A 26,316-nucleotide genomic window follows, 5' to 3' on the forward strand; every position below is an offset into this window, starting at 1 on the left:
GGTTGGAACTCAAGGATATATGAATTCCCACATCAGTGTTTCGTTGTTTCCCTGACTTTAAATCCAGGACACAGTATCACCCAGCTGTGCAAGTTATTGCCTTGTGAATCAACTTCTCACAGAGCAAGGGAAAAATCCCAGCTCCTCCACCAAATTGGCAGTATTGTTATAAGGTGATTGCTGGGAGAAAAGCCACCGGTGCTGCCATGCACAGAAACTTGTACAGGCTAGTAAGTGCTGAACTTTGCCTTTGTTGAAATCATCAACAGAATCTAGATTTAAGTGAAATGAATACACTTTGGAATAATAAAAACCCATAGCATTTTCACATAACAGCCTAAACTCTTCATGAATAGCTTAGTCAAACCCTCTCTGTCAAGCTGCTTGCTTGTTTCTCTGATGTGATGGACAAGGAATTTAGAAGATAGCAAATTAGTTGTAAGTTTTCACTGAACCACAGAATAAATTAGGTTGGAAAAGACCTCTGGGATCATCGTGTCCAACCTATGGCCAAACGCCACCTTTGTCTCCCAGGCCATGGCACTGAGCGCCAGGGCCAGGCTTTCCTTACACGCCTCCATGCAAGAGAGCCCATTCCAACGTCTGATCGCTCTTCCTGTGAATGAATTCCTCCTAATGTCCAACCTAAACTTCCCTCGGCCATTTGAAATCCTACCTTTAAAAGCCAGAAGGGAAAAAACCCTAACACCATGACTTGGAGATTAAGGACAGAAGGCTGATACTCGATAGGTTTGCCTGCATACAAAGCAACAATGAGAGAATGCAGAGAACAGACGCGCCCGGCAGCGGCCTGTGCAGTGCGGTCTGACGCTGCAGGATGGAGCTCGCTGCTCTCCCAGCCCCCAGGCCGCAGCCGCCCCTCCCCGGGTCCCGGGCCCGGCCGGGCCCGCAGCGGCGGGCGGGGCGGGCACAGCGGCGCTCCGCAGGGCGCAGGCGCGGGCCGCGGCGGGGCCGCAGCGGCGCAGGCGCGGCGGGGCCGCGGGATCCCGGCAGGCTCGAGGGCGGCGGGGCGCGGTGCGGGCCCAGCATGTCGGAGAAAAAGCAGCCGGTGGACCTGGGGCTCCTGGAGGAGGACGACGAGTTTGAGGAGTTCCCGGCTGAAGGTGCCGGGCGGGGGCGGCACGGGACGGGACGCCGGGGCGCGACAGGCCGCGGCCTGCAGGCGGGACCGCCGCGGCCTGGGCCGGCCGGGGCGGGCGGCAGCGGCGGTGGGGCCGGGGCGCCCTGTGCGCCGGCCGTGCCCGCCCGTCCCCGCCGCTCCGCGGGGCACCGCTGTGCTGCCGCTCCGCAGGGCCCGGCTGAGCCCCGCGGGAGCTGCCCCGGTGCCCCGCGTGTCGGGCAGGGGCTGCAGCGCCGTCAGAACCGCGGTGGAGCGCGATGGTGGTGCCCGTGCCCGGCCCGGTGCCGGTGTCACGGCCCCGGGCACATCGCGCACGAAGTGCTGTGTCACTGTCAGAGAGGGCTGGGAACTAGTGCGGGAGAAATTTACGGCTTTTTGGCACTGGAGATGAGAATCGCAAGGCAGAGGAGGGATGAGGGCTGGAAAGTGAGCGTAAGGTGGAAAAATGTCTGAAAATGAAATGCTGCGCTCTGTAGGTTCTCTGAGTCTCGTTACCTATTGAAACACAGATATGTGTATGCTGGTTTGCTTTTCATAGGTACAGATATACTTAATAAGGAAGTTAGATTCAGTAAAACAACTCAGTGTCCATTGACAGAGATAGTCTTGGAAACATCCCTATTAGGGCATGTGTGCTTTTTATGTCTTTAATTCTGGGATTGTCTCAAGTTGTATATCATGAAAAATGATATATATCATGATGATTGTAATGGCAGGATTTTTTTCTCTAATGTCTTTATTGCAGATGTTTTTTCTGTGTCCTTACAAGCCTTAGATGTTCTGAACGCTTTAGTACTCCTAAAATTAATATTTTTTGTGTGTACAGATAGAGAAAGTTCATGACATTGTTAGGGTATTAGCTAAAGTAAACTTACAAGACCATGCTTTATTTTTCATAAGTGTTTCCTAAACAGGAAAAAAAGTTTATCCTATTTAATGTAAATTAAGTATTCACAGTAGGGAGGTCTCTGAAGCTTCAGGACCTTGGATTGGGCAGAGCCCTGACTTGCAGTTACAGAAGGTGAAATTAGTTTTGCTTGATTCTAGCTGTAATGAATGCTAAAGCAAAGTACTGTGCAGGCTTTCTGGGTGGAACAGAGACTTATTAAAAAGTGACCATCATCAGGCTTCTAGATGTTCTTTCTTGCAGACAATAACAACCTCTAAAAGGGTCCATTTGAATCTTCAAGTGAAGTCATAGTTTTGAGATGTTTTGAGTGTTCAGACCACTTTGTTATCTCCACTGCTTAGGAAAGAACTGTGATAACGGGGCTCAATCTCATTCCAAATTGTTTTTTCAAATTAAAACACCACTTTCTAGCAATAAAAGACCTTTGTGTTCTATTACCCAGTTTTTATCCAAAGGAAATTAGATAATGCAAACCTATGTTAAGGGATGAAAACATGGACTTTTGGCGTTCGTTTCAACCTAAAAATTTACTGAATTTGTGAAATCAAGTTATATACCAAAACCAGACATGCCCAATTTTTACAGGATACTTTGAAGTACAGCATAAGTATACTATAGTAGATGGAAATACATGTAAATGAGTCACTCAAGAATCTTTTGTACAATGCATTTCAGAATATAACAATGTAACGTGTAAAGTGGGGATAAAGAACCCTAAAATCCTAAAAATTGTTTGTTGTTTCCCAAGTGCAAAAACAAAACAATCAGTGATCAGCATATAAAAATATATTTTTAAGGAGTTCAGCCATGACAAGGTTATAATTTTGGTGTATATTAGTAGTACTTAATGGTAGTGGACTCTCAAGTGATGTTAATACTTTAAATCCCAGATAATGCTCTACCTTTTTTTACTTTCGTTTAGTCACAGGCATATAATGTAGTAGGGAGTAATAACTGTATTATACAATTATGGGCTAATAGTTTCAATATACAGATGCTGCAGAATCTTGTCCTATGGAGATGAGAATTTAGGCTTTACTTTCACTCTCCTCCTCACCCCAGCAAGGAAGGTGACATGGGCCTTTCCAGCTCCTCTTCACTCAGTGTGATTTAGGGCATCTTTTTGCAGTCTGCCGTGCTGATCTTCTGTGACTGAGGTTGCTGTTTGTTGTGCTGGATATGAGTTACTGGGAGATTTTTTTTCCAAGTTTGAGCTACTTGTATGTTTAGATTAAAAAGTTTGACTGTGTTAATTTTAAGTTGTTTGAGCTTTGTTTTTTCTCTCTTCGAAATCCAGATAATCAGTAGAGGTTTTTTTATTTCGACAAATCAGTGGAATATAAATTGGCAAGGGTAAAGCTTATTACAGGTAGTTCTAAAGAAAAAGTCGTTTCCTTTGAGCAACTAGCAATACAACTAAATCCAAATAATGCATTTTTATATACAGCATGTTTTCTTCAGCTTTTCTTCCCAGTTTTTTTCTTTTGCTCTCACAGCACAATTTCTATGCTCCTTCATCTTTTCCCATTATATAATTTATTTGAGTAGGGAAATGTAATTGTAATGCCTTCCACACGTGTGTCTTTAATCAGTGACAAATGGATTTTCCTGTCCTGGTGAATCTCAAATATTAATTTTGTTGCCTGTCAGTGTTAGAAAAAGGAGAAGAAAATGCAAAGACCAGGCTTCATTCTTAGAAACTTAGCTATTCACAGTGAATTTGTTTTTGATGTTTTACCCCACTGACTTTCTCCCCTGCTCCCCCATACCCTTATCAGTTTTTATTATTACTTAGACCTTAGTCCTCAAAGCTTTCTGTGCGTGGGCAGCAGATGGCTTACTAGAATGGAAGAAGGAAAACAGTGTTATCTCTTTAAATACACTATTAGTCTTTGAGAAATAAAAAGTTGTAAGTGTCAAAATTAGGGGCCTTTTTTTTTAACATTTGAAAAACTGTGTCTTTCAGTAGGAATAAATGGAAAAACTGAAAAAAATCAAATAAGCCAACTTGTTTTCATAATGATCCTGAGCCTTTCATTTTCATTATTTTTCTAAACTATTTAGTTTGATTTTTTTTTTAATAAGGAAGCATTAAGTGTGTGATCAGTAATTTGTCAAGGGTGGTGTACCAGATTACTTTATTATAGGAAAAAAATATAAATAAGGTTAGTAAGTGGACATAAAGTGTTTCCCTACGAAGGCAAGACAGTTTCTGCTGTCTTGGGAACCCACAAGTAGCTGATTAGAAGTATCAAAGGCTGTTTGCAGATGCTTGTCTCAATTTGTCTTTGCTTCTGCATCACAGATAGTTTTTTGTCCTTTGTCCATAGGCTGACTGCATCTGATTTGAGGGAACAGAGAATATGTCTGTGTTTTGGCAAAAGCATCTGATATATACTTACTTTTTTAATCTGAAAAAGGTGTTTAAATACAAATCTGGAAGGATGATGCTGCAGTTTATCCATAAGTATGCAGAATATCTCTCAGGAATGTTTAATCTTGCGAGCCGTGATGTGTGTAATGATTTTGTTCACCAAGTTTCATTTTTGTTGTAATTACAGAAATTGTGAGATATGTTTTAGATTTTTCTGTCTCATAAACATTGAATGGGATCCAGAGTTCCTTGTTAAATTCACCAGAAGTCTGCCTTTCCCTGTGGCTGAGCTAATGGGTCAGTAAGACATGGTACCAAAGCAGTGCAGCATACAATATTTAGACCTGCTTTTCTGTCTTTAGACTGGACTGGTTTAGATGAAGATGAAGATGCACATGTCTGGGAAGACAACTGGGATGATGACAACGTAGAAGATGATTTCTCCAATCAGTTAAGGTAATTTTATACTTACTGTTCCAGAAGACAGCTAAAATACTTAAAATGGAGTTGATTAGTTAATATCTGAAAGTTTGAAATCTGCTTACTTTAAAAAAATAAAGATCTGAAATGGAAATAAATGAAAGCTCTACTTTCTGCTTTTCTGTTTAAAGCCTTTTAGAACCAGACTTGGGGATTACAAGACTCTGAAGTACTGATCAGCAGTGTATCTTTTAATAATTCTACTGAAATATGCCTTAGGACATTGTGGTGACAGAATTTTGCGCTGTTACACAAACAATGCAAAGATCACGGAAAGTTGAGATACAGCTGACATTTGTCAATTTAACATGAGTGGATCCTTTTCTAATGATTTTTCTGTGTGTGTGTAAGTTCCGAATGGTGCTGCCAAGATTAATGGCACAGCATCCAAGATTATCCCATTGTGCCATGTGGTGTGCAGAGTATGTTACAGTTTTATGTCTGTACTTTAAAACAGCACTGCTGTTCTTTGTCCAAATGGGCAATTTTTCTGGAGATTAGTGATCTGTATTAATGTTAAGGTTCTTTCCTGTGTGATGAACATACTGTTTATGAGCAACAACAGCAAAGTAATTGTTAATTACATGCTTTAAAAAAAAGTGATAGCAATTTGTGTACCTTTAAGCCAGTTGCTTAATCCTCTTTGTCACTTGTAGTTTCAGTAATCCTTTATTGACGCATAATTATAACTTAAATTGTTTCAAGCATTCAGAACAAAGCCAGATTTTATAATTAATCCCTCAGTATGTTGCATGAGGAGCAAACTGTCTGTAATACAGCCTGCTCGAACAGTTCTGGGGTTACCCTTGTACTCCAGCGAAAGCAATTATTTTTGTGTCTTCTGCATAAAAAAATGTTGGTATAGTTATTTTGTATATGGTTCAAAGGCAGTTAAATGGCAATATTGGAAAACATGTAATGAAACAACAGACTTTCACAAAATAATATAATTCTTAATGGACACAGTTGATCTAGACAGACTTTCTGTAACTGGCCTTAGTTGCAGCCTGCAGTATTGGTGACTGTATAGTGCTTTGCAGAGTTGCCTAGTTGTAGCATGTTTCATTCATCTCTAGGAAGAAAATGCTGCAGTCCTCCACTTTTAAAATCCTACTACTAAATGTGCAAACTAACCCAAAATATTTTTAGAGATTTATACTTCTGTATCTAGATACACATATGCTAAAACCAGGGCATAAAACAAGGTGCATCCTGGCTGGTGTGTTCAGAGGCAGGTGAGAAGCAAAGTGGTGGCAGGGCAGGAGTGATAACAGTTGTAGTTTCTGACTTGCTGTCCTGGTCACAACTAAGGATGGCAAAGCAATTGTTTCCCTCAGAACTGTTCACTGCAAGGCTATTGCACCAAGACATAAATAAAAATTCCAGACTGCACTATTCAAAAGCAAAAAAAAAAAAAAGCTTCCGATTTTTTTGGAAGCACATACATTTAATTCAAATAGGATAGTGAGCTTGCTTAAGAAAATCTTGAAATATGTATAATATTTTGGTTATTCTAATGAGTTTGGAGATGTTGCAGGTGCACAGGTGCTGCTTTGTGCCATATGGTGGGTCGCAGGGCAATAACTGTGATTAAAACAAGAACCTGAATTTTTCACAGAGAAGTCCCTTATAGAGATCTAAGATAAAAAACTGGAGTTCAAAAACTACAAAGTAAGGTTAAGATTATTGGTATGAATCAAAAAGCAGTATGACACTGCTACTTAAAATTATTGTATATTGTATAGTATATGTAATTTTTTTAAATCAAACATCTAACAGTATTGTATATATGTTTAATACATCTGTCTCTTTTCTATACAGAGCTGAATTAGAAAAACATGGATACAAGATGGAAACATCATAGTTTTTGCAGAATATGGAGTGGTTTAACACTGAACTGTGGATAGACTTTATTGAGAAAAGAAGAAAAGACGGAAAATGAGAAGACACAGTTCATTATCTGCTTGGATTTATTATTGTTTTATATAAAAAATAAAGTTTTTAATCTTAGCCTAGTCATACATTTAGCCTCTACTCACCTGGTACCTTGTATTTTGGTTCTGAAATGTCTTGTGTGGTGGAATTCACAGACCTGCCTGGAAGGCCACTAATGGTCTGTCAGTGGCTGATGCTCTTGCACCAGCTGCTGTCATGGGGAGCTAAACAGGTGTTACCAGAAGGAAGACTAATGAATGTTGCTGTCACAGGAAATAAAATACTTGTGTATTCCAATTGAAATGCAGCAGTGATAGAAAGCAGTATTAAGGGGTGATAAAACTTGTTTTGCCTCTGCATTTTATTTCATAATGACTTGGGGTTTTTTTCTTAGTCATTTCATGTGAGTGCTGGTTTAATAAAACAGACTTCAAAGTGTCTTCTTGCAACAGCAGAAATCCAAACTCTCCAATCTGGTCCTATCATTTCTCAGGACTGATCAAAAGGAGACTTCTTTGGAGGTGAAAGTTCTGTTCTTGCGCTTATTTAAGCCTAGGAATCTCTGCTGAAATTGCCTTCAATTCGCCAGTTACAACAGTTCATCTGTATCGCACAAACATGCCTGCTGAGAACGGAAATCAAACTTCCAACTCATTTCATGGAGGCCAACAAAGATTTGCCAGAAAGATATTGCAGTAGTGACTGGATTCAATTACTCTCTGAACTAGAAAACAGAAAGTGGAAATTACCACACCTATTACCACTTCCATGAACGCTCCCCAAAGGAGCTGTTAAAGCTGGTCTATGCAAAGACAGAGGGAGATGGCAGTCATGGCTCCAAATTAAATCAGGGTTTTTTGATAAAGGAGCAACTATAGTTGCATACTCATGGATTTTGAATGAGCTACTTGCTTTTTAGCTGTTCACTTAGAGAAACAGACTTAATTGTAAAGTTAACTTTCAGAATAAAGGTATAGTTGATGGATATGCAGTTATTTAACCTTGTTAACTGAGTATCTTATATTATAATGACATTGATTAATGCAAAATGCAAGGAAGTTTCCCCTCCAAATTATCAGGTGATGCTATTTTAATGGTGGAGGTTAGAATCACTGCAACTCTTACTGCGTCCTGAGGAAGCTGTGTAAAGACAGAGAACTTAATTGCCATCTGAATGGTTCTGCAAAACTAAAAGTTTCAGATGGTGATGGATGTGGTTTGTGCAGTTCTGTGCTGCTTTGGAAAAGAAAGGGAAGGCTTTTCAAGTAGGCTTGCCCTGGTCATTTAAATTGTTCGTATTGAGATGCGTGGCTCATGCAGCCCACTTCGGTAGAGTACAAGTCCTGGAGTTCATATTTTGACCCATAACAAATGTAAAGTCTGTGTATTGAGTGGCAAATAGCAATACAAACATCCTCAGGTTAATGTTGGGAGTTTAGGAAAAAAGTGCGTTGAGTACAGTTGTGGGATTGCTTGCATTATTAACACAGCAGTACTGGGAAGTTGAGTAATAAAACTGACCAAAAGAAGTTGACAAAATAATTGTGGAGATATCTGGTGCAATCCGGATAGGGACAGCTGCTTTCCATTACAGGACTCTGGAAACTTGACTAAAGCAGCCTTGTCCCATTGACTGCAAGCAGCAGGAGGAAGCCTCGGAGATGGAAAAGCATCTTTGCCTCAAGAAGGCTGCTGTTGCTGAGCCTCTGTTGTATTAGTGTCTTTCCCTCTTTTTTCACAAAAGCAGAATTGGAAGGGAAGCCTCCGCTGAGGTAGTGGCTCTGCATTCTCGCAGTATTAACCTTCGACTGCTGAGTTTTATGAAACCCCTAGCTGGAAAAAACGGAAAGCAATCTGCTTTGAAGGTCAGTTTGTGATGTGGTCTTATAATGCTGTCTGCTTAAGAGAGTTTATTGCAAAGGACTAAATAAGTCATCTGCAAAGTGCTACTAGAATGTACCTTACTGCAAAATCACATCATGGGGGCTGATCGCCTATATAATTACCACTGGGGGTTTTTACCACTAAATTTCCCCCCTCATGTTTCTTGTGAGGTCACATGGTTGCTTTTATGCTTTCTAGTTTAAATATGACTTGGGAACCTTTCTACTTCTGATTTCTTTCTAAAAAAAATTAAAACTTGGCTGGTTTTGGGACAAGCTAGAGACTTTTTGCCCATTTTGGTTCACTTTTGGCAGCTTTGGTGTTCAAGAAGGAAGTTGAGATGGTTGACCAGGAGGTCACAGTATTATTCCCCCTAATGTACCTGCTTATTCTTGTCTGCTTGAGGTTTTTAGATTGGCCTTGCTGGGAGAGGTTTCCTTTGGAGGTCGTTCCTGGAGGTATTGTAGTGGTCCCTGTTAGCTGAGGAATGCATGAGGTGTGAGGGAGGACCCACTGAGAGAAGACAAAGATTTCAGAAGGAAGATCTGCAGCCTGTCAAGGGTGGGAATGTGCTGAAGAGAGGGAGGTTTGGCAAAGATCTGAGTGGAGGAGAGGTTGGGCTTTCTAGTTCAGAAAGTAGGGCAGCACCCGGAGGCGTGTGTGTGGCTGGGTGTGGGTAGTCACTGTTCCCTGCTGTAGGAAGGAGATTTAGGTTGATGTCATCCTGTGTTTGGGGACCTGTCCTCCTCATTGGCCCACCCCTCAGCCAAGCTGTGGAACTCTTGGCTAGTATCCTTACTCTGAGCAGTGCCAGGTATGTGGCACACATCTACATGAGGAAGGAGGGGGTGTTTTGCAGCGTGGGGAGGGTAGACTCGCTGTGACCTAGATGCTGAGGATGTCTCAAGGCAAAACACTGTTCAGCTAATATAGAGGAAAGCTCTGGAAGGTTCCAGATTGCCAGTGTTTGGCACTCATACTTCACCTTGATCCTTAAGAAACCATACACACCTAAGAAGAAATGCGGTCACAGATAAGCTCAAAAAATGGCGAGCAGTCCAAAGTAAGGCTGTTTGGAAGGCCTTAAATTCAGCTCTTTTGTTTCAGAAGAGCCTTTACTGTTTCCCCCTGGTGCCTGCCTCCCTCTGCTAGCTTGTGCAACAGCCCCAGCAGCTTCCCCAGGTATTCTCTGCTGCTGGGTGACAGTGTCCTGTTCCCCTCCTGCTGCACCGTGTCCCGTGGTGCTGCATAGAAGGAGTCCATGTGGGTCTCCACAGCACAGCAGTCCAGCTGTTTTGCAATTGCTCAAATACATTTCCACTGTCCCTGGGAGAGGGAGAAGTGTTTTCCCCCCTTTGAAGTGTACGATTATTTTAAGCGTGCAGCCCCAGGACCTCCTCTTTCGCTGGGTTTGGTAGTATGTAAAATGCTCTGCACGTTCAAATGTTTCTTTAGCTTCGGTTACTGCTGTGCATATTCAGCATTTCTGCCAATCAGGATTTATGGGGTACCAAGTCAACCACCCAGAAAAGGAGGCACATACATTACAACCTTTGCAGCTTTTGTAAGGAATGAGGCAAGGACTCCACAAATATTTACCTTTCCCTACTAGTTTTTTTCTTGAACCTTATTTTTTCTTATCATGTTTTTTCTTGAACACTAACAAGGACTAATAAGTCCCCTGAGGGAGGGGGTACATATAAGAAAATACGTGATCATATAATTAAAGACTATGAGAATACATATGTATTATAAAGGGATTTATATTGTACAGAGTCTCAGTTCCAGCGTTTCCTATCTTTTAACTGTCTGACTTTACAGCACTAATAATAATCTTTTAATGCAGGTATGATTTTTTGTTTGCATAATGATACAGCTAAATTTGATTTAATTTCAAGGCATGCAGGGAAATAAGAAGATTGATGCCCAGAAAGTTTTTGTGGTGGAATTTTAGTAAAGAATAAATGTTATGTAACATTTCAAACACAGTGAGATCCTTCAAGATGAAGTGTGTGATATAAATGTAAAATATTTGCAAACTATAATTTAGCAACCGTTTTAAAATCACAGTCAGTATTCCAACCTCTTACATGTGGCGGGTGAGATCCTTTGTCAACTGCGAGCTAAGGGCAGTGAATGTGAGATTCATTAAGTAATTATATAGGAACATTAATTTCAAATTAATTTCAACAGTTGTTTTAGACATTAGCAACCAAATTAGGGGACCAAAGGCAAACAGTAATGCAGCTTAATACTTTTAATAAATGAAGGCATTTGAAGTGATTTACATAAATCGGATGATAAGTTCTCATTTAATGGGCTTCCAAATGCCCCCGCCTCCCCTTCCTGTTCACCTTCGAGCATTTCCAGGCTGTGTATGCTCTGCATTTATCCAGCTCTCTTGTTACATCGTGCTTTTCTCAAATCCTTCCTACACTGGCTTTATAATAAGTGGTCAAAGTTTCTGGAATTTGTTACCGTGAGCTGGAACCCTTTATGGCTTCTGAATCTGCAGCGCTGGGAGGCATGGGAAGGGACTGGAGCCACTATTGACAAGGCTCCCAGGAAAATAAATGGTGGAGAACAAAAAAGGCAGATTAGGGTATTGGGGGATGCTTGCCTACAGGCAGGGCAGGGAGATGAAAACCAGCCCATCAGCAAGTGAATGGGTCACATGTAATGGATAATGACCAGCCCTTTTCATCTTCCCTGCAGTGAGCTCAAGGCTCATAATGAAAAGGAGCAGGCACTGGTCTGGATTTACACTGCACCTGACGAGGCACGGCAGCTCGGTGACTGACCCGGGAGGTGAAACCAGCCCTGCCAAGGCTCCAGCCACCTCACCTGCCTTGGGTCCCTCCTGCCACGAGGAAAATAAAAGCCCTCCCTGATAGTCTGTGAGATGTAAAAGGCAAGATAAGGCAGCTGAGGAGTGTGGGTGATGGGCTGTGTTTCCCTTCCTCATGGTATTGGTTTGCAGTGTCCAAATGGGATGTAGAGGAACTGTGCAAGCCTCTGACAAAGATTCCTCTAACATAAGGAATTGTCCCAGTCACCAGGCTGTTCAGTGATCCTGTCCAGCTGGCAGTAATGTTTGAACCCTGTTTTTCAAGACCTGGGTAACAAACTGATGCTATCAGCCACTTCTCCCTCAGGTAAAGCAGTGGAGTGGCTGGGTGGTACCAGCATATCCAGAAAACAAAGGTGCAATGATTCTGTTTGTGCTCAGCTCAGTACTGCTTTCTTACACTGAAGAGATCTGGTCCAGGCCAGAAATGCACAAAGAAGCGTAAGCTCTGGAAGAAGAATTTGATCAATCTTACTCTGAAGTATTTAAGATGTTATGTTTCCTCTTCTCTTCCCAAGCTGCCTTTGTGCCCTCTGTGCAGGTGAGCATGAGCTGGCAGAGCTGAGACCCAAGCACATTTTTCTTTTTGGCTGGCAGTTAGCCACGGAGGAGGATCCCAGAAGGACATGAGGGCAAAGAGGAAACCCTGGCAGCAAGTTTAAAAAAACACCTGTTTTCTCACTGAAGGTTAAAATGGGAAAGAGTGAAAATCCCTCTTAAGCAGACAGCAGCATCTCAGAGGGTATGTGAGCATATCACATGTTGAATCACTGTAAAGGGCAATTCACTCCAAATTATACATGTGAAATGGCAAGACCTCTAATGTAAAAAGTCATGTGGATGGATTGATTTCAAGACTATTGCTTCAGTGGCTTTTTAGGGTATATTATTTTCTCTTTTTTTTTTTTTCCTGGAGCGTATTAAAATTGCAGAGGGTGCTGTGCGGATAAAGCAGGCTTTATCTAACAGGCATGACCGTAGTTCTCTGGGTCTCCTGCTGCAGGACCCAGCTCCTGAGTACTCAGTGCTGCACCCAGAGGTGGCTTTTCAGAGCCAGGTTCCAGCTGCAGCTGATCCCTGGTACCTCCGTTGAGAAATGGGCTGTGTAGAGGTGGCAGCAAATGGGTACTACTGTGTGCTGTCCAGTGGGAGCCTCAGCTTCAGCCTTGGAATGGGAACTTCTCCCAGCCTCTGACATGACGTTTCACAGATGAAGGATTTGCTGCTAAGAAATTTAAGGGATTTCACTAAAATGTGTTCTGGATTCTGTTCCTTGCTCTGCTCATCTATGATCAATGTCTATTAGAAGAGAGAGCACTATAGTGTTTCATTGTTGGTGAGCATGAGTGAGATTACCACGGTACGGTACATCCCTCCCAGGATGTAATTTCTAGGCATTTCTGGGCTGAAGCTGCCTCCTTAGAGCCTGTCTGCTCCCTTTGCAGGTGCTTACTGTCTGTACCACAAAGGGTCTGGCATGGGGTAAGCCAGTCTTAGCAGTTAAAAAAGTAATTAAGAGTAATAAAACCAATGAGGAGAGATTTGATTAGAACTTAATGGAGCTGCAGAAACTGCATGACTCATCTTAAAAAGAACATATATATATTACATTTATAAATAGGCTTCCTTATTTTTGCGGTTCCTGTGGAATATTTAGCAGTTGCTGATCTTTTTAAAAGTAAGTTTGATGTTATACAGATATCTAGGGCTTGCAGGTTGTGTTGTTTATTGAGAAAACACACCCTTTAGCAGTAGCCTTCTGTCACAACAGGCATACATGGTGTTTTTACAAGAACAGCATCAGGCATGGCCTTCCTGCCCTGAAACTGTCAGTGAGACTGAAACAACACACAGGATACTCTGCAGGAGAGAATGGAGTGGGCTGTGATGGTAAGAAACCACAAGTAATGGATATTCGGGGTCAGGCAGAAGGAAGTGAAGAGGAGCCTCCTGAGTGAAGAGGTTAGGAGGAAGCAGGGACACTGGTCCTGCTTCAGTGGATAAAACGGACTGGATCCAGGTTGCTTCTGAATTGAAAAAAACTGGGCTCTCTTCCTGTCCTGAAGAACAGCATACCTGAAAGGCATAGGGAACTCGGTCAGTTTGTGTCATCTAGGAGACAGTTGAATGGGGATTTAATTGCAGTTCTCAGGCTCCTGAATGAAGAAAACTCTCCCATCAGGAGATGGGTTTTTTAATCTCACTATAAAGGCAAAGCAAGGCTGAGAAACTGGAAGCTCGAGTTAGACAAATCTATGTTGTCTGTTTTTGCAGCAGGTTCTGAACTAAGCCACTCTCAGACTTAGTGGTCTGCCCACCATGGCACTGGGAACCAAGATTCCTCTTGATGCTTTGTGATGGCTGAGAGAGAGATGGTATAGATGCAATGCAGGAGTGGCAGGATGGAAGTATGGATATGTTAAAGGAGATAGGGACAGATGAGTGTTTCAGTCTTTTCCTCACCATAGCTTTCCTATTTTCCTTCAGCTTAGCACTGCAGTGAGTTTTGCTGTGCATTAAAGGTGCATGACATGAATTCACGTTGTGCCATTTCTAACCTCTTCCATGACAGAAGGCACTAAATCAGGCAGTTTGCATCCCATGTCTTTGTCTCTTCCTAGTTTTGATTCCTTGATGTCCCAGGGTCTTTTTTCAATTTCACATTGATGTGGGATCAGAACTTGGAGCCTGAGAACATGGGCCAAAAATGATCTTGCAGCCATGGACTCAAGGAATCACCACAGGGGTGTAAATGGAGCAGTTCCCCAGGCCCCACTGGACTGCTGTCCTTTTGTGTGTGGCAGCTTTGGGTTTCCTTTCCCTTCTCCTTTAGAAGGCTGCAGAGATCTAAATGCAAGGTCTTAACTAGATTCAAATTCTTTACAGAGTTTCAAAATACTGAGCAAAGTGTACAAATTCTCAAATATTCAATCTTTCCAAGGAGCTGGAGTCCAGTGATTGGAGTCCATCCTGCTCCTGCATCCCGGAGGAACCATATTGTGAGCTTCAGTTCTGTGAATTGGGAACATAAAAGTGATTTTTCCCCTAGGAAGTCACTAGCAAGAGCACTCAGGGAGCTTCCTCCTCAGTTTTGCTGAAGCCAGTTCTAGTAGGTGGAAACATCTTATGCTGGGCTCACCTTTGCCATATCTACAAAGATTTTAAAAGCAAGAGAAGGAGTCAAGGAGGAACCATGGAGCTAACTCAAGAGAGATTCCCCACATTAAGGCTATTGTGCATATTGCCAACATAGCACAAAGCTGACACAAAACAAAACCATCTTAACAATATTGAAGGTGCCACATGCCTGAAGAGTGACTGTGAGAGGTCAGACCAGAGACTCTGTGCCCAGAGGTGTGAGCAGTGAGGAGAGTCTGGCTGGGAGGAGTACCCCTACGGCCAAAGCTGCCTCTCAGAGACATGCCACCAGTGCTGCTAGCAGGTAGACACAGGAGTCCTGTCTTGAGTGGGAAAACTGTTGTGGAGAAGCATTTTCACCTTCATGTGTGGATATCTCCATGGTGCAGGCTGGTGACTTTTGTAGCTACGATGAGTGACAAGCAACAGTGATCATTTGAGGCACTTCAGCATCAGCTCTGTAGTGAGTACCATTAATCCTCACCACTGATTGCCCCTACTGAAGCTTCAAGTGATTGGAGAAACTGCACAATATTCATGAAAGAAGTTGAACCTCTTTAATCTGCCCCTGGAAAATCTTGAAAACAAATATATTGATTCGTTTGGGAGGGGATAGGGTAAGTTAAATATTGTTTTAGTGAGTTTGAAAAAAAAAAAGTAATTGTGGAGGCAGCAAGAGAGATGTGAACATGCAGAAGAGGTAAACCTCTGAATAGCCACTGAACTGAAGAGGGTAAGAAAGATTGAATCCAGGCTGTGACCATCTCAGAGGCCAAGGATCCAGTGTTCCCAGGGAAGTACATGCTGCATCAGGATGAACACTTGTGTCTGCTCCCCATGCCTGAGTGCCGTGTTTCACCAGTGCCTGGTATGCAGAGCGGAACCAGGGCCTGGGCTGTGCCTCTCTGTGTCAACATACCTGTTTTAGAAAGTGATGGCAAGCTCCCAGTTGGATGTCCTCTGTGGAGAAACCTTCCCATGGCAGATACTCCTCCTTCAGGAGGGTGTTCTGGTTTTGCTTGCTCTGAAACGTTGGAAATAGTTGCTGGTTTTCCAAGGACACTGTGTTGTGCAAGCTGTTGCTTGTCCCCACCTGGGCACACCCTGTGGCGTTAGCCACAATGTCTCTGTACAGAAATGATTGGTTTTCAGAAAATCTTTAGCTCCTGAAGCCAAAAGTGTCTGCAGGAATGTAACTTGAGCTACCTTCAGATCTGAGATCAGGATAAACACAGAAGAGAGCAGGAGACTACAGGGATACCGATAACTCCTTGTCCAATGGCAGGGAGTAGCTGGGTGGGTGGAGGTCCCCTTCCACACCCCTGCCTACCACCCACCAGTGGAAGCTCTGTGCTCTGGGTGTAGGATTGGCAGCCAGAGCCACTAGTGATTTGCCAGGCAGGGTCTTTGTCACTTGACATGCAGCTTTCATAAGCTCCCGGGTTTATGTTGAGGAAATCTGCCCTTCCCCCCCTTTTTTTTTTTAATCCCACACCACCTAGTCACCTATTTCTGCTATTTTAAGGAATTCGCAGTCTAGGACCCTGTTGTGGTTTTTATGTGGTAAAGTTTGCTGAATTTATATCAGCATTGTTCTCACTATTTTTCAATCACCCAACATTTAAGTATCTGAAATTTGTACTTTCTCATAAAAGATGCCTCATTTTCTGCTTTCTCCTGCCAAAACAGTCTTGCTGAGGTTGCCATGACTATCTTTTAACAGGGTTTCAGACCACAGGAGAGCTTTGATCTCAGTCCAGCCCAGATGGGTCCAGATATAGTTACACCTCCCATGGACCCTACATCTTCCAATCTGCCATCTGCCCTTCCACTTCCATCAGGAGTGTAGTACATGTAGTTACCCACAGATTTTTAATTTCTAGTGTGCAGATTAAAAACTATCCCCTGCTCAGAAACAGGAGAAATTGTGGGAAGGGGTGTCAGGCTGGAGGAAGGTGCACAGAGATCCAGGACACCAAGGAGCAAAGGGACACTGCAGGCTCCCCTCAGCTCCCACCTCAGAGCTAGTTGTCGTGGTTGGGGGGGGGAGGTGAATTTTTCCAGGGGGATGTGGGCAGTCCAATCAGTGATCAGCTTTTCTGCTGGCACCTGGATTGGTCACTCAGAGGTTTGGACACGCCTCTGAGGACACAAAGAGTTAAAAGCAGGAGTCTGAGGGGCTCAGCCTCTTTTCGGATCCGGGTGTCAGCAGAGAGATGTCTCAGGTCTCCTTCCCCTGCCCGGCCACGAGGCTGGGTGGGGGAGGGGAAACACGTGGTCGGCTCAGGTAAGCCGGAGCCCCGGGGGTGGGGAGAAGGGAAGGGACAGAACTGGAACTGAGCTGCCCCGTCCAGGATGGAGGGGTGGAAAACTGTGGAAGTGCCTTCTGTGTGTGCTCACCCCCCTCCTCCCCCCCCAAACTCCGGGAGAAGGTGCTCAGCCATGTGGGGGGTTGCCGAGCCTAGGAATGCCTCCTCCTGCAGCACCCTGCTGAGAAGAAACTGTTAACCCTTGCTTAGCAGAAAGAAACTTTTCTTAGACATTGATTCTCATGACTGGTGGTTTTCGGAGAGAGGGAAGCGGCCTGAGACCAAGATGATAAAGCATGATTAGAAGGAACTCGATGGAAGAATGAGAAGAGTAGCCTTGGAGCTAGACTTTTCTTGCATAATGTCAGCCATAGACTGAACTTGAGTCTCTTTTGAACATAAACTGCATTTTTGGGTGGATACAGCTGCCCCTTGCTTTTGCTACAGTGACTGGCACTTGAAGTGAGTAGCGAGCAGAGAAGAGAGGGGGAGGGTGAAGTGGCACCCTCTGCCCTCAGGGCAGACCTGCTCCTGGAACCCCGGCCCCTGGGTGAAAAGGGGGAGAGCTTGGCATGCAGCATCCTTAAAAAGCCCTGTATGCAGTTTTGGCCTATGAGACAGCGGTGAGAGCGCTGGACATAGGAAAAAGAGAGTGTCACCTTAGCAGACTTCTCCGGGCGGTGCTATGAGTAACATAGAAACACATAAGGGGTGGACCCGTGTTTTCTAAAGAACAGTCTGTAGTGCGAGGGAGACTCCTCTCTCCCTTGCTGAATTGAAGATTAGTTTGTTTTTGAGTGGTGATTGTTTGATCTAAAACCCAAAGGTTGGTCTGTAAAGAGTGATGGGTGGGGAAGTAGAAACTGGGAGAAGAAATGTTCTAAGAAGTTTTTATTTCTGTCTTTGTGTGTGTTTAAGAGTATTTCTGTCCTTGTTCTTATGTAATTAATAAAGTTTTGGTGGGTTTTTTTTTGTTTTCAAGATTTAAGCCTGCTCTGCTCTGTTCCTGATCACATCCCACAGGAGTTGTTAGAGAAAAAACATATATTCATAGGTGCACTAACATCTGGCCAATGCCAACCCATGACACTAGTGAAGGCACTGGGGTGGGGAGAGGAGCAGACACTGACTTCTCAGCAGGGTTAGCACTAGGACAGCACAGGACACCACTTTCAGTGCTCTGCAGTACTACTGCCACTGTTACGATTTGCAAATAAGGAAATTACATGCTATTAATGATCAGAAGAAATTCCCATAAGACTTCCCAGTTAAAGTGGTCTTTTGTGTTATTGGAGGCCAATGTTGCCTTGCATAGTCACCCATTGCTTCAAGGGCTTTGAAGTTGTATTTCTGTTTCAATTGACATAAAACTGACCAAAGGCAATACTGTAGTCACAGGCCTCTGTTTATATTCATTGGGAATGCATTAGCATTTCAAGGAAATAAAATCTACCCAAAAATCATTGAGTGATCACCAGAGCAATGCTCCAGAAAATTGTGAAGTCACAAGGTGAAAATTCACTCTCCCAGTAATGAGATGGAGGTTCAGTAACAGCAAAGAGAATTTCAATAAAACAGGAGGTGTGCAGAGCTGCATTACTCTAAGGACCATCAAATCACACATATGGTGTTGGGGAGCTGGCACTGCTGATTTTGCTAGAAATTCAGCAATTTAAGTAACCTAATCAAGTGCCATAATTAATTGGAGGTTAATTTCCTCTCTTGGAAAACATGAAGGGTAGTCATTGCTTGCTAAGAACAAATTAACCCTCCCCACAGTGAGGGCGTTTCTTCTTCTTGCCAACAGAAAGCCATTGGCAACCTGCATCTGGGGGGCACAGTGGGCAGGCATTTGCTCCCTAAAAAGGGGTGCAATGGAGGAATCCCTGTCAGGAGGATGCTGGGGCTCTCAGGACAGCTTCACCACCCATTAGCGAGCTGCCCTCCATGCCAGAGGGGATGTGCCCTGGGACGTGGTGTTGTGTGATGTTACTTTCTTCTTTGCTGCATTTGTGTGTTAGAATGAAGTCTGAGTGCAGAGGTGCCCAGGTTTGCCCCTCACACAGGTGGCAGGCATGGCTGGTGTGAACTCTTGCTCCTTCCTCCCAGCAACGCTTGCCAAAGCACAACCAACACTCCCTGTGGTAGAGTGCAGCTCCAGCAAAGGGCATCACCTCTGCAAAGGCACTATCCAAATCACAGGCAGGCCCAGTGGTGTTAAACACTTCCCATTTCACACACACAGAGCAAAGCATTACTTCTTTAATGTGTTTTGAAATAACCTTTCTTGGATTAGCCCATAAAAGAGATAACGCTGTCTCTTAAAGTTTGGCAAAATTAAGAAGCACTTGGAAGATAGTTCTATTTTTCAAAGAAATGTAAGCAAAGTTAAAAAGCTGTCATTCTTGTAAATCAGAATTTCTGACCTCCAAACACACAATATGGTCTTCAGTGAGCAGATTTCTGCAGAAGTACTTTCTCCAGGTAGCTCTACTATTGTGCCAACTTACTGTAATCATTGTAATCAGCCAAACCAATTACAGAGTAGCAACCTACTATAGACATAATATTCTAGGTATATATTAAGGATGTTCTGTTAAAATTGGTAAAAGTCCTTTAGCAAGAAGAAAAGCCTTCATCTCTATTTTTTTTTTTTTTGGTGCTTCATTTTAGTGAGGACTTAAATATAGTAGCATTTATATTTTTCACCTTGGAAAATATTTGTACTCTAAAATAACGCATTAAAGCTTTGAGCTTGAAAACACTAATGCACAAGAGTGACTTTATTTATACATTAGGAATATTTTAGTCAAATGGTCTAATGTTTGCAGAACCAGATTCTGAAAAATAATGTACTATTTTGTGTTGTACCACTATTGGTTCAGAAATTAATGGATGCTTTATTTAAATCAGGCATTTAGAGAGAAGCTTTGTAACTTGGCTGTTTTATGCTATCATATTGTTGGAAGAAACACGTAAATAAAATATAAGGGAATGGGAATTGAAAGCAGAGGAAATGAAATGAGCACACATGAAATGTTCAAGATGTGAGGCACACTTGCTTGAGTCTGAAATGTCCCAGATTCAGAGCAGAGGCAATTTTCAACTTTTCCTCTGACCCAGGATTTAGTAAAACTCTTGATCTGTCTTTTCACAACTAAAAAAATCCTTTCATTATTTTGCTCTCCATCAGCCTCAGAGGTTAAGTCTTCCCTTTGAGCTGTGATTATCACAGATGTGGCTTTGTATGAGTGGAGACCCCAGGTTTATCCAGGAGTGGCCTTTGCATTAAACTCAAATGCCTCTTGTTCCAAAGCTCACAGAGACCAATTTGTTTAATGCTCTGGATTTTAAGTATAGTCATTGCAGAGAGTGGTTGGGACTTTTTAACTAGAAGGGTGAGCAGTCTGTGGCTTCAGTCAGGATGGAAAGAAGGAGCTGAGGTAGACAGGCAACGCTGCTAGAGGAAACACAGATAATTCTACACACAGATATCCATATTTGTTTCTGGCAGTAATCCTTACTACAATTTTTAATAAAGATCTAAATTGCTGGTAATGGGAAAATACAACACCTGCCTCCATCAAAAGTACTTCTTGACTGTTTTAAGATTAGATTTTGACCCCAAAGTTTAGGTACCCTTTCCATTGCTGTTTCTGTCACCCCTGAGTACCTGGTGTGGTCTTGTGCCATCGTGGAATCTGCAGGAGAGGTCCCCAGGTGGTGACTGGATCCGGAGCACACTCCAGTGGGTGCTGAGTTGGGTGAGCTCTAACTCTGAGCTGATGTAGGGCTCTTGGGTGGTTAAGCAGTTTCTACCATTGTTCCTAATATATACTGGAAGCCAAAAAAACCCTTCTTATTGAAAAACCCAAACAACCATATAGCTAAATAAATTTTATCCTGTCCTGTCCCTTACTAGTCACTATTCACAGTTTCATGCCTGAGCCACCAAAGTGTGGAGACCAACACCTGTCACTGACTCCTGTGGCAACACGTGGACATTTCACTCAGAGGAGCACCAGGGAGTTTCCCAAAAGCAGCAGAGCTGGTTGTGTAGGGAAACTAGGAGTAAAAATGCCAGTGAGAATGAAGTAATGACAGTCACAACCCTCCACCTAAAATAGAATCTCGGTTGCACAAAATGTAGTGTCACCACAACTGTAACTCCTTCCCTGGCTTAAGATCTTCACAGAAATGGAGAGGGGACAGAAAGAGACCCCTGGATGGGATGTTTCATGCACACCAAAATGGGCTATTGCTTTCCTGGGTAAATACAATGGGCACTTGAGAGCTTGTTGAGAAACAGAACTGAACTTCTTCAACTTGTACATGACAAATGGTTTTCTGCTGCATCATGACCCACAGGAACTCAGCTTACCCCTGTGAAGGTCTGAATATATTTTTTTTTCTTTTTTTCCTTTTTTTTTTTCTTTTTTGGCTCTCTGCAATTGTCCAGCTCTGTTTCCCACTACAAACATCCCTGGCTAAAGCTTCATTATAAATCTTGTGGTGTTTATGTACCCTCAGACTAAGAGCTTTCAAACATAGTATCTGCCTTTTCTTCCTAAATAGACCCTTTTTACACAAAAACTACCACACATCTCTGACTGTGAATATGTAAATGGGTGAGAAAGAAAATGTATCCACTGTCACAAAGAATAACATTGCAGCCTTAAACTTCAGATCCATTCAGAATGATTTGCTAACATTTGGTCCTCCAAGCTGAAGTTCCAAAATTGCCTGTCTTGTGCAATTTTCGAACATTCCACCTGCACAGAGTGAAGAAAAAAATAGCTATTTCTAAGAGAGAGAAAACTCCATTTAACATGTTTTACAAAGTACTAAATAGCTTTCATGTTTCAGATGAAGAGCAGAGAATATGTCCTCTGTGCTGTACTTACTAAGTACTTAAAATATTTTCTATTCCATGTAGTTTCAAAGACACTATAACATTCTGCATTACTATGATATATTATCAAAACCAAAATAATTTCCTTTTTTTATAGGTCAGGAACTCAGTGGAAAAAAAATTAACTTCTGTTGCTTTTAATTTCTTGAAGAACTGAAATAATTTCCATTGAAATTATTTTGAAAGACTAAAGCTTTCTTTAGTCTGCTTGCTAAATGCAATTGCAAGGATAAGGTGCTTTGGGTATCATTCAACCAAAAAGCTGAATATCTGTTCAGTTATACCTAATCTTAGGACTGGTACTGCCTTCTTTACTGTGGGTCTTCTGTCACATTAGAGTTTTTTATAGACACAGGAGATTATCTTTCCCTATGTAAAGACATTTATGGAGTGTACTTTGTAAAACAGAACTCCTATTTAATCTGACAGGTGAAGGGTGACTCCCTATAAAGTCTATTTGTCTGCACAATAGTCATGTTTTCACAAAGAAAACCTGATTTACACAAATGCAAACCTGAACTACAGAGGAGAGTAAAGAAAAGGCCCATTAAGACTTAAGACTTGTGCAAGAGAATCTGGGCTCAGTGGGGGGCTGAAGCTGTACAATTATTTATTTCTGATATTTGAGCCAAGGGCTGCTCTTACAGTTTGCAGAAACCTAGCCCAAGAACATGGGTAACAGCAGACCATATACACCACTTTAATTTATGCTGCATTCTTCCAAGAATATCGATGCTTTTCTTTTTTTTTCTTTTTTTCTTTTTTTCTTTTTTTTTTTTTTTTGGTTAACAATTGTGCTTACAAACTTTTTTTGTAAAACTGTTTTGTCATCATGATTAAGAGTTCAGAAGCCTGGGGCTACTTTGCATTAGGTAATGTTCCTAAGTACCCATGATTCCTAAAAACATCTACATTATTCCTATGCCCTTTAAATTGTTAAAATAAAACAAATTTTCCCTCAAAATAGTTACAGGTCCCACACCAAATTTTTGCTCATTTGCAGTTGATTTGATTTGTTGATTTGATGCAGAGTACCTTGGAGCTGGATATAAAGGACTGTGGGATTTTTCTTGACGTGTTGGAACCAGGTCAAAACTTGTAGTCAGCAACAACTGATGCTAAAAAATAGGAAAATTTCTATGGCAGAAAGAAAGAAGTCTTTTGAATGGGGGATGCTTAATTTGTGGATATGACATAGTGAAGGCTTCCTTGCCATATTTCCAGCACTTTTTCTTGCCCTCTGGGCTTGAAATACCAGGAGAACAATTTGTCTTGTGATGTTTGGCATTTCTGCTGCTGATGCCAGAGTAAACTAAGGAGAGAAAAGGCAAGTGGAAATTAACATGAGAATAAAAAACTAATGTTAAACTTCAGATGTCTTTTATTTCAGTTCTTCACTTCTCTCTAATATGATGTTAAATACACGACAGCTATTTCTGAGGATGGGTCTCTGTGGTATTTGCCAAAACAACCAAAATCACACAAAAACCTTTAGGGTGAAGTCTGCTCAGAGGCAACGTGAATCACTTCAAGCTCTGAGCTGGCATGGGCGCAGACAGAACATTTGGCAGCAAAACAACACATCTTCCACGGAGACGTGCACATCACCATCTGAGTGTCCCAGCTCCTCCCGTGCTGCTGAGCCGACCCCTCCTCCGAGGTGTGACTGCAAGCATCCCGAGGCATTCGATCCATTGTTCCCGGGGGCAGTTTTCCCTGGTTGGAAGGGAAATCAAAGGGTAACTTCGAGTCAGCTGCTCAGTGCTGTTTTGTTAATCAGAAGTGATGGCTGGTGGCTGCAGTGTCAGAAGATGTTGCTGCACAGGTGTGCAGCAGAATAAAAACCTTCAACCCAGAGGAGGCAGATTGGATGGAAGGACTAAGGAATAGTCCTGAACCAAATAAGGAACATTTCAATGATGCTAAAAGACACCTGGAAATTAAAAATATTACTGATCTATCTGATCAGTACTAAGAGCCAGCATATGCACCAGCTCAGTGAGAAACAATGATCATGATGTGCTCTTTGTGAATGTGAGGATGTTTTGTGGCAGTGCAGGAGTCTCCAGCACTGTGTCTGGAAAGTCAACAGACTTTTGTTCCCATCATACTGAGCAAGTACCAACACAGGGTCTGCAGCATGCAGAAAACATTTCCCAGATCAGTTTCCAGCATCTTAGGAAAAGTTCACAGCCAACTGCTCAGAAATAGCAAGTATTTGGCTGCATTTATGGTAATTTCTCACTGTCTGCTCCCTCCGTGTCAAAATGATTATGTATATTCTTCAGAGTCAATAAAGTTACTCAGCTCCAAAGCCAAAAACATGTGTTGAAAAGCCGAGGTTCATTAAAGGCTCTTTTTGATTCCAGCCATTTCACACACATTTTCCCTGAGCTGTGGCAAGCTTCCAGCATGGCTGAATCCAAATGTTGCTCCTCTTACAGGCGCACAGTTTGCCAAGACTAAGGTTATTCCTTCCCCTTGCAATGCAATGTTTCTTACTGACCATTGCCATGTGGAATGAACCTGGTGGCACCAGTTTGGCTGCTGCATGTGAAAAAAAATTTTGGTCCCTCAGATTTGAGAGTTTTGACATGCTTTATTTGCATCTATTTGCACATCTCGAAATATTATTCAATTTTCAAACAATCATGTTGGTGGTTGTTGGAGTCCAGGGCATCCCTCTGGTCGCCCTGGAGGGTCTGGGACCCCGGCAGAGGGGTCTGGGACCCGAGCAGGAGGTTTGGAACCTGTACAGGGGACTTTGAAGTCTGTACAGGGGGGTTGGAAACCTCGGCACAGAGACCAGGAGTCTCAAGTCTCAAGTGTGTGAAATGAGTAGTAGTTAGTTTATCATAGGGTGAAAAAGTAGAATTTGGGGTTGCTTAGAATGCAGGATGAAGAGCCAAGATGGGGGAATCAGGGTGTGGACCTGTTCTTCTTCCTTCTTGTTCTTGCCCTCCATCTTCTGCAGTGCCAGGTCACAAGGGATTGGTTTAGAGTAGAGGTGACATGGTTAGCATAGGTGATAGGTATTGGCAATTAATTGTTAATAAAGAACACGTTGTGGACAATGGTTGGGCTGGAGGAATGGTACAAAAGGGCTGAGACCTCCCAGCCTGGGGGGAGTCACCACGAGTTCTCTGCCACAGCAGAAACCTTGGCAGAGCACAGAGAGAACTGTGAGATAAGAAAGAATAAACAACCTTGGAAAACCTGAGATGGAGACTCCTGACTCTTCTGCTTCTGGCATGAGAGGTTTCAGAGGGCAAAAGACACTTTATCACCGAGTCTTGGGGACAAGAACCTGAGAGGTGGTGAGAAATCAGGTAAACTATAAAAATGAATTGGCAAGATTTTCATTTGTAGAAAGTAATTTAAATCAGGTAAACTATAAAAATGAATTGGCAAGATTTTCATTTGTAGAAAGTAATTTAAATCAGGTAAACTATAAAAATGAATTGGCAAGATTTTCATTTGTAGAAAGTAATTTGTCTCTACTGTAATACACATAGATATTGTCAGGTCAGGAAGAGGAATCTTCTTGAGAAATCAGAATCAGATTTATGAGCTCAGTTTCAGAGTTTGTTCGCTTGTTTTATTTGCATAGAACAGCAAAGAAAATCCAGCTCTTCTTCTGTTTTCTATTTCCTGAGAACACCTTCACCCCTCTCACCAGCCATGCCTTTGCTAGTCCTACATAAATAGAAAATTATGTTGGCATATTTTGCTATGCAGAAAGCTTGTAACCTTCCCCCCGTGAAAATTCCCAGGTGCAGCCATGGGAGTCTAGATAGATACATCATTGCCAGAAGGGCATTTCTTCCTAAGGGCATATGATTGCTGCCTCTATTTCCTGTCTTAGCCATAAACCTGCACAAAAAATGTCACAGATCACACAGTATTCTGAGCTGAATAGAGATCATCAAGTCTAACTCCTAAGTGAATGGCCCCTGCAGGGACTGAAACCGTGGCCTCAGTGTTGTTGGCACCATGCTCTGACCAACTGAGCTAAATCAGATTCTTCTCTTTTGCTTTGCCTTCTCCAGGCTCCAGTCTTGGCAAGAATCACAGCACAATGTTGTGCTGGCTTCTTTTTGGGCACACCAGTCAGTGGGGCATTTGCCTCACATGAAAGACAGCCCATGTCTGGGATATTCAGTGTTATAACAAAGAGATTCTCAGACCATCTGTTTAGTGCTATCCCATTTTTCTTGCTGCACCTGGAGATTGTTTCTTGGTTTTACTTGGACTGTAACTCGTGTCAGGACTCTGCAGCCATAGTATGTCTCTGCTAACTCTACTACTCAGCCATAGTATGAGTCTTCTAAATATGGCTTGTAAAACCATGCTTAGCTGGAGACCTGTCCTTCATTTTGTGACAG

General features: G+C 42.6%; 1 protein-coding gene across 1 annotated transcript; it reads left to right on the plus strand.

Annotated features, from left to right (window-relative positions):
* Window positions 1-823: 823 nt before the first annotated feature.
* Window positions 824-6,915, plus strand: SEM1 (SEM1 26S proteasome subunit). Its single transcript, XM_063411885.1, has 3 exons — window positions 824-1,124; window positions 4,788-4,881; window positions 6,727-6,915. Exons 1-3 carry the CDS (start codon window positions 839-841, stop codon window positions 6,767-6,769), a joined length of 423 nt encoding a protein of 140 aa, XP_063267955.1. The 5' UTR covers window positions 824-838; the 3' UTR covers window positions 6,770-6,915.
* The last annotated feature ends 19,401 nt before the right edge of the window (window positions 6,916-26,316 follow it).

This window comes from Prinia subflava, chromosome 1, assembly GCF_021018805.1.
Source record: "Prinia subflava isolate CZ2003 ecotype Zambia chromosome 1, Cam_Psub_1.2, whole genome shotgun sequence".
Classification (NCBI taxonomy): domain Eukaryota; kingdom Metazoa; phylum Chordata; class Aves; order Passeriformes; family Cisticolidae; genus Prinia; species Prinia subflava.

Excerpts from the sequence above, each read along its gene's own strand:
- SEM1 (XM_063411885.1), top strand. The coding sequence starts at position 839 with ATGGAGCTCGCTGCTCTCCCAGCCCCCAGGCCGCAGCCGCCCCTCCCC. Across the intron at positions 1,125-4,787 it reads TGAGGAGTTCCCGGCTGAAG|ACTGGACTGGTTTAGATGAA; the intron begins GTGCCGGGCGGG and ends TTCTGTCTTTAG. Across the intron at positions 4,882-6,726 it reads GATTTCTCCAATCAGTTAAG|AGCTGAATTAGAAAAACATG; the intron begins GTAATTTTATAC and ends TTTTCTATACAG.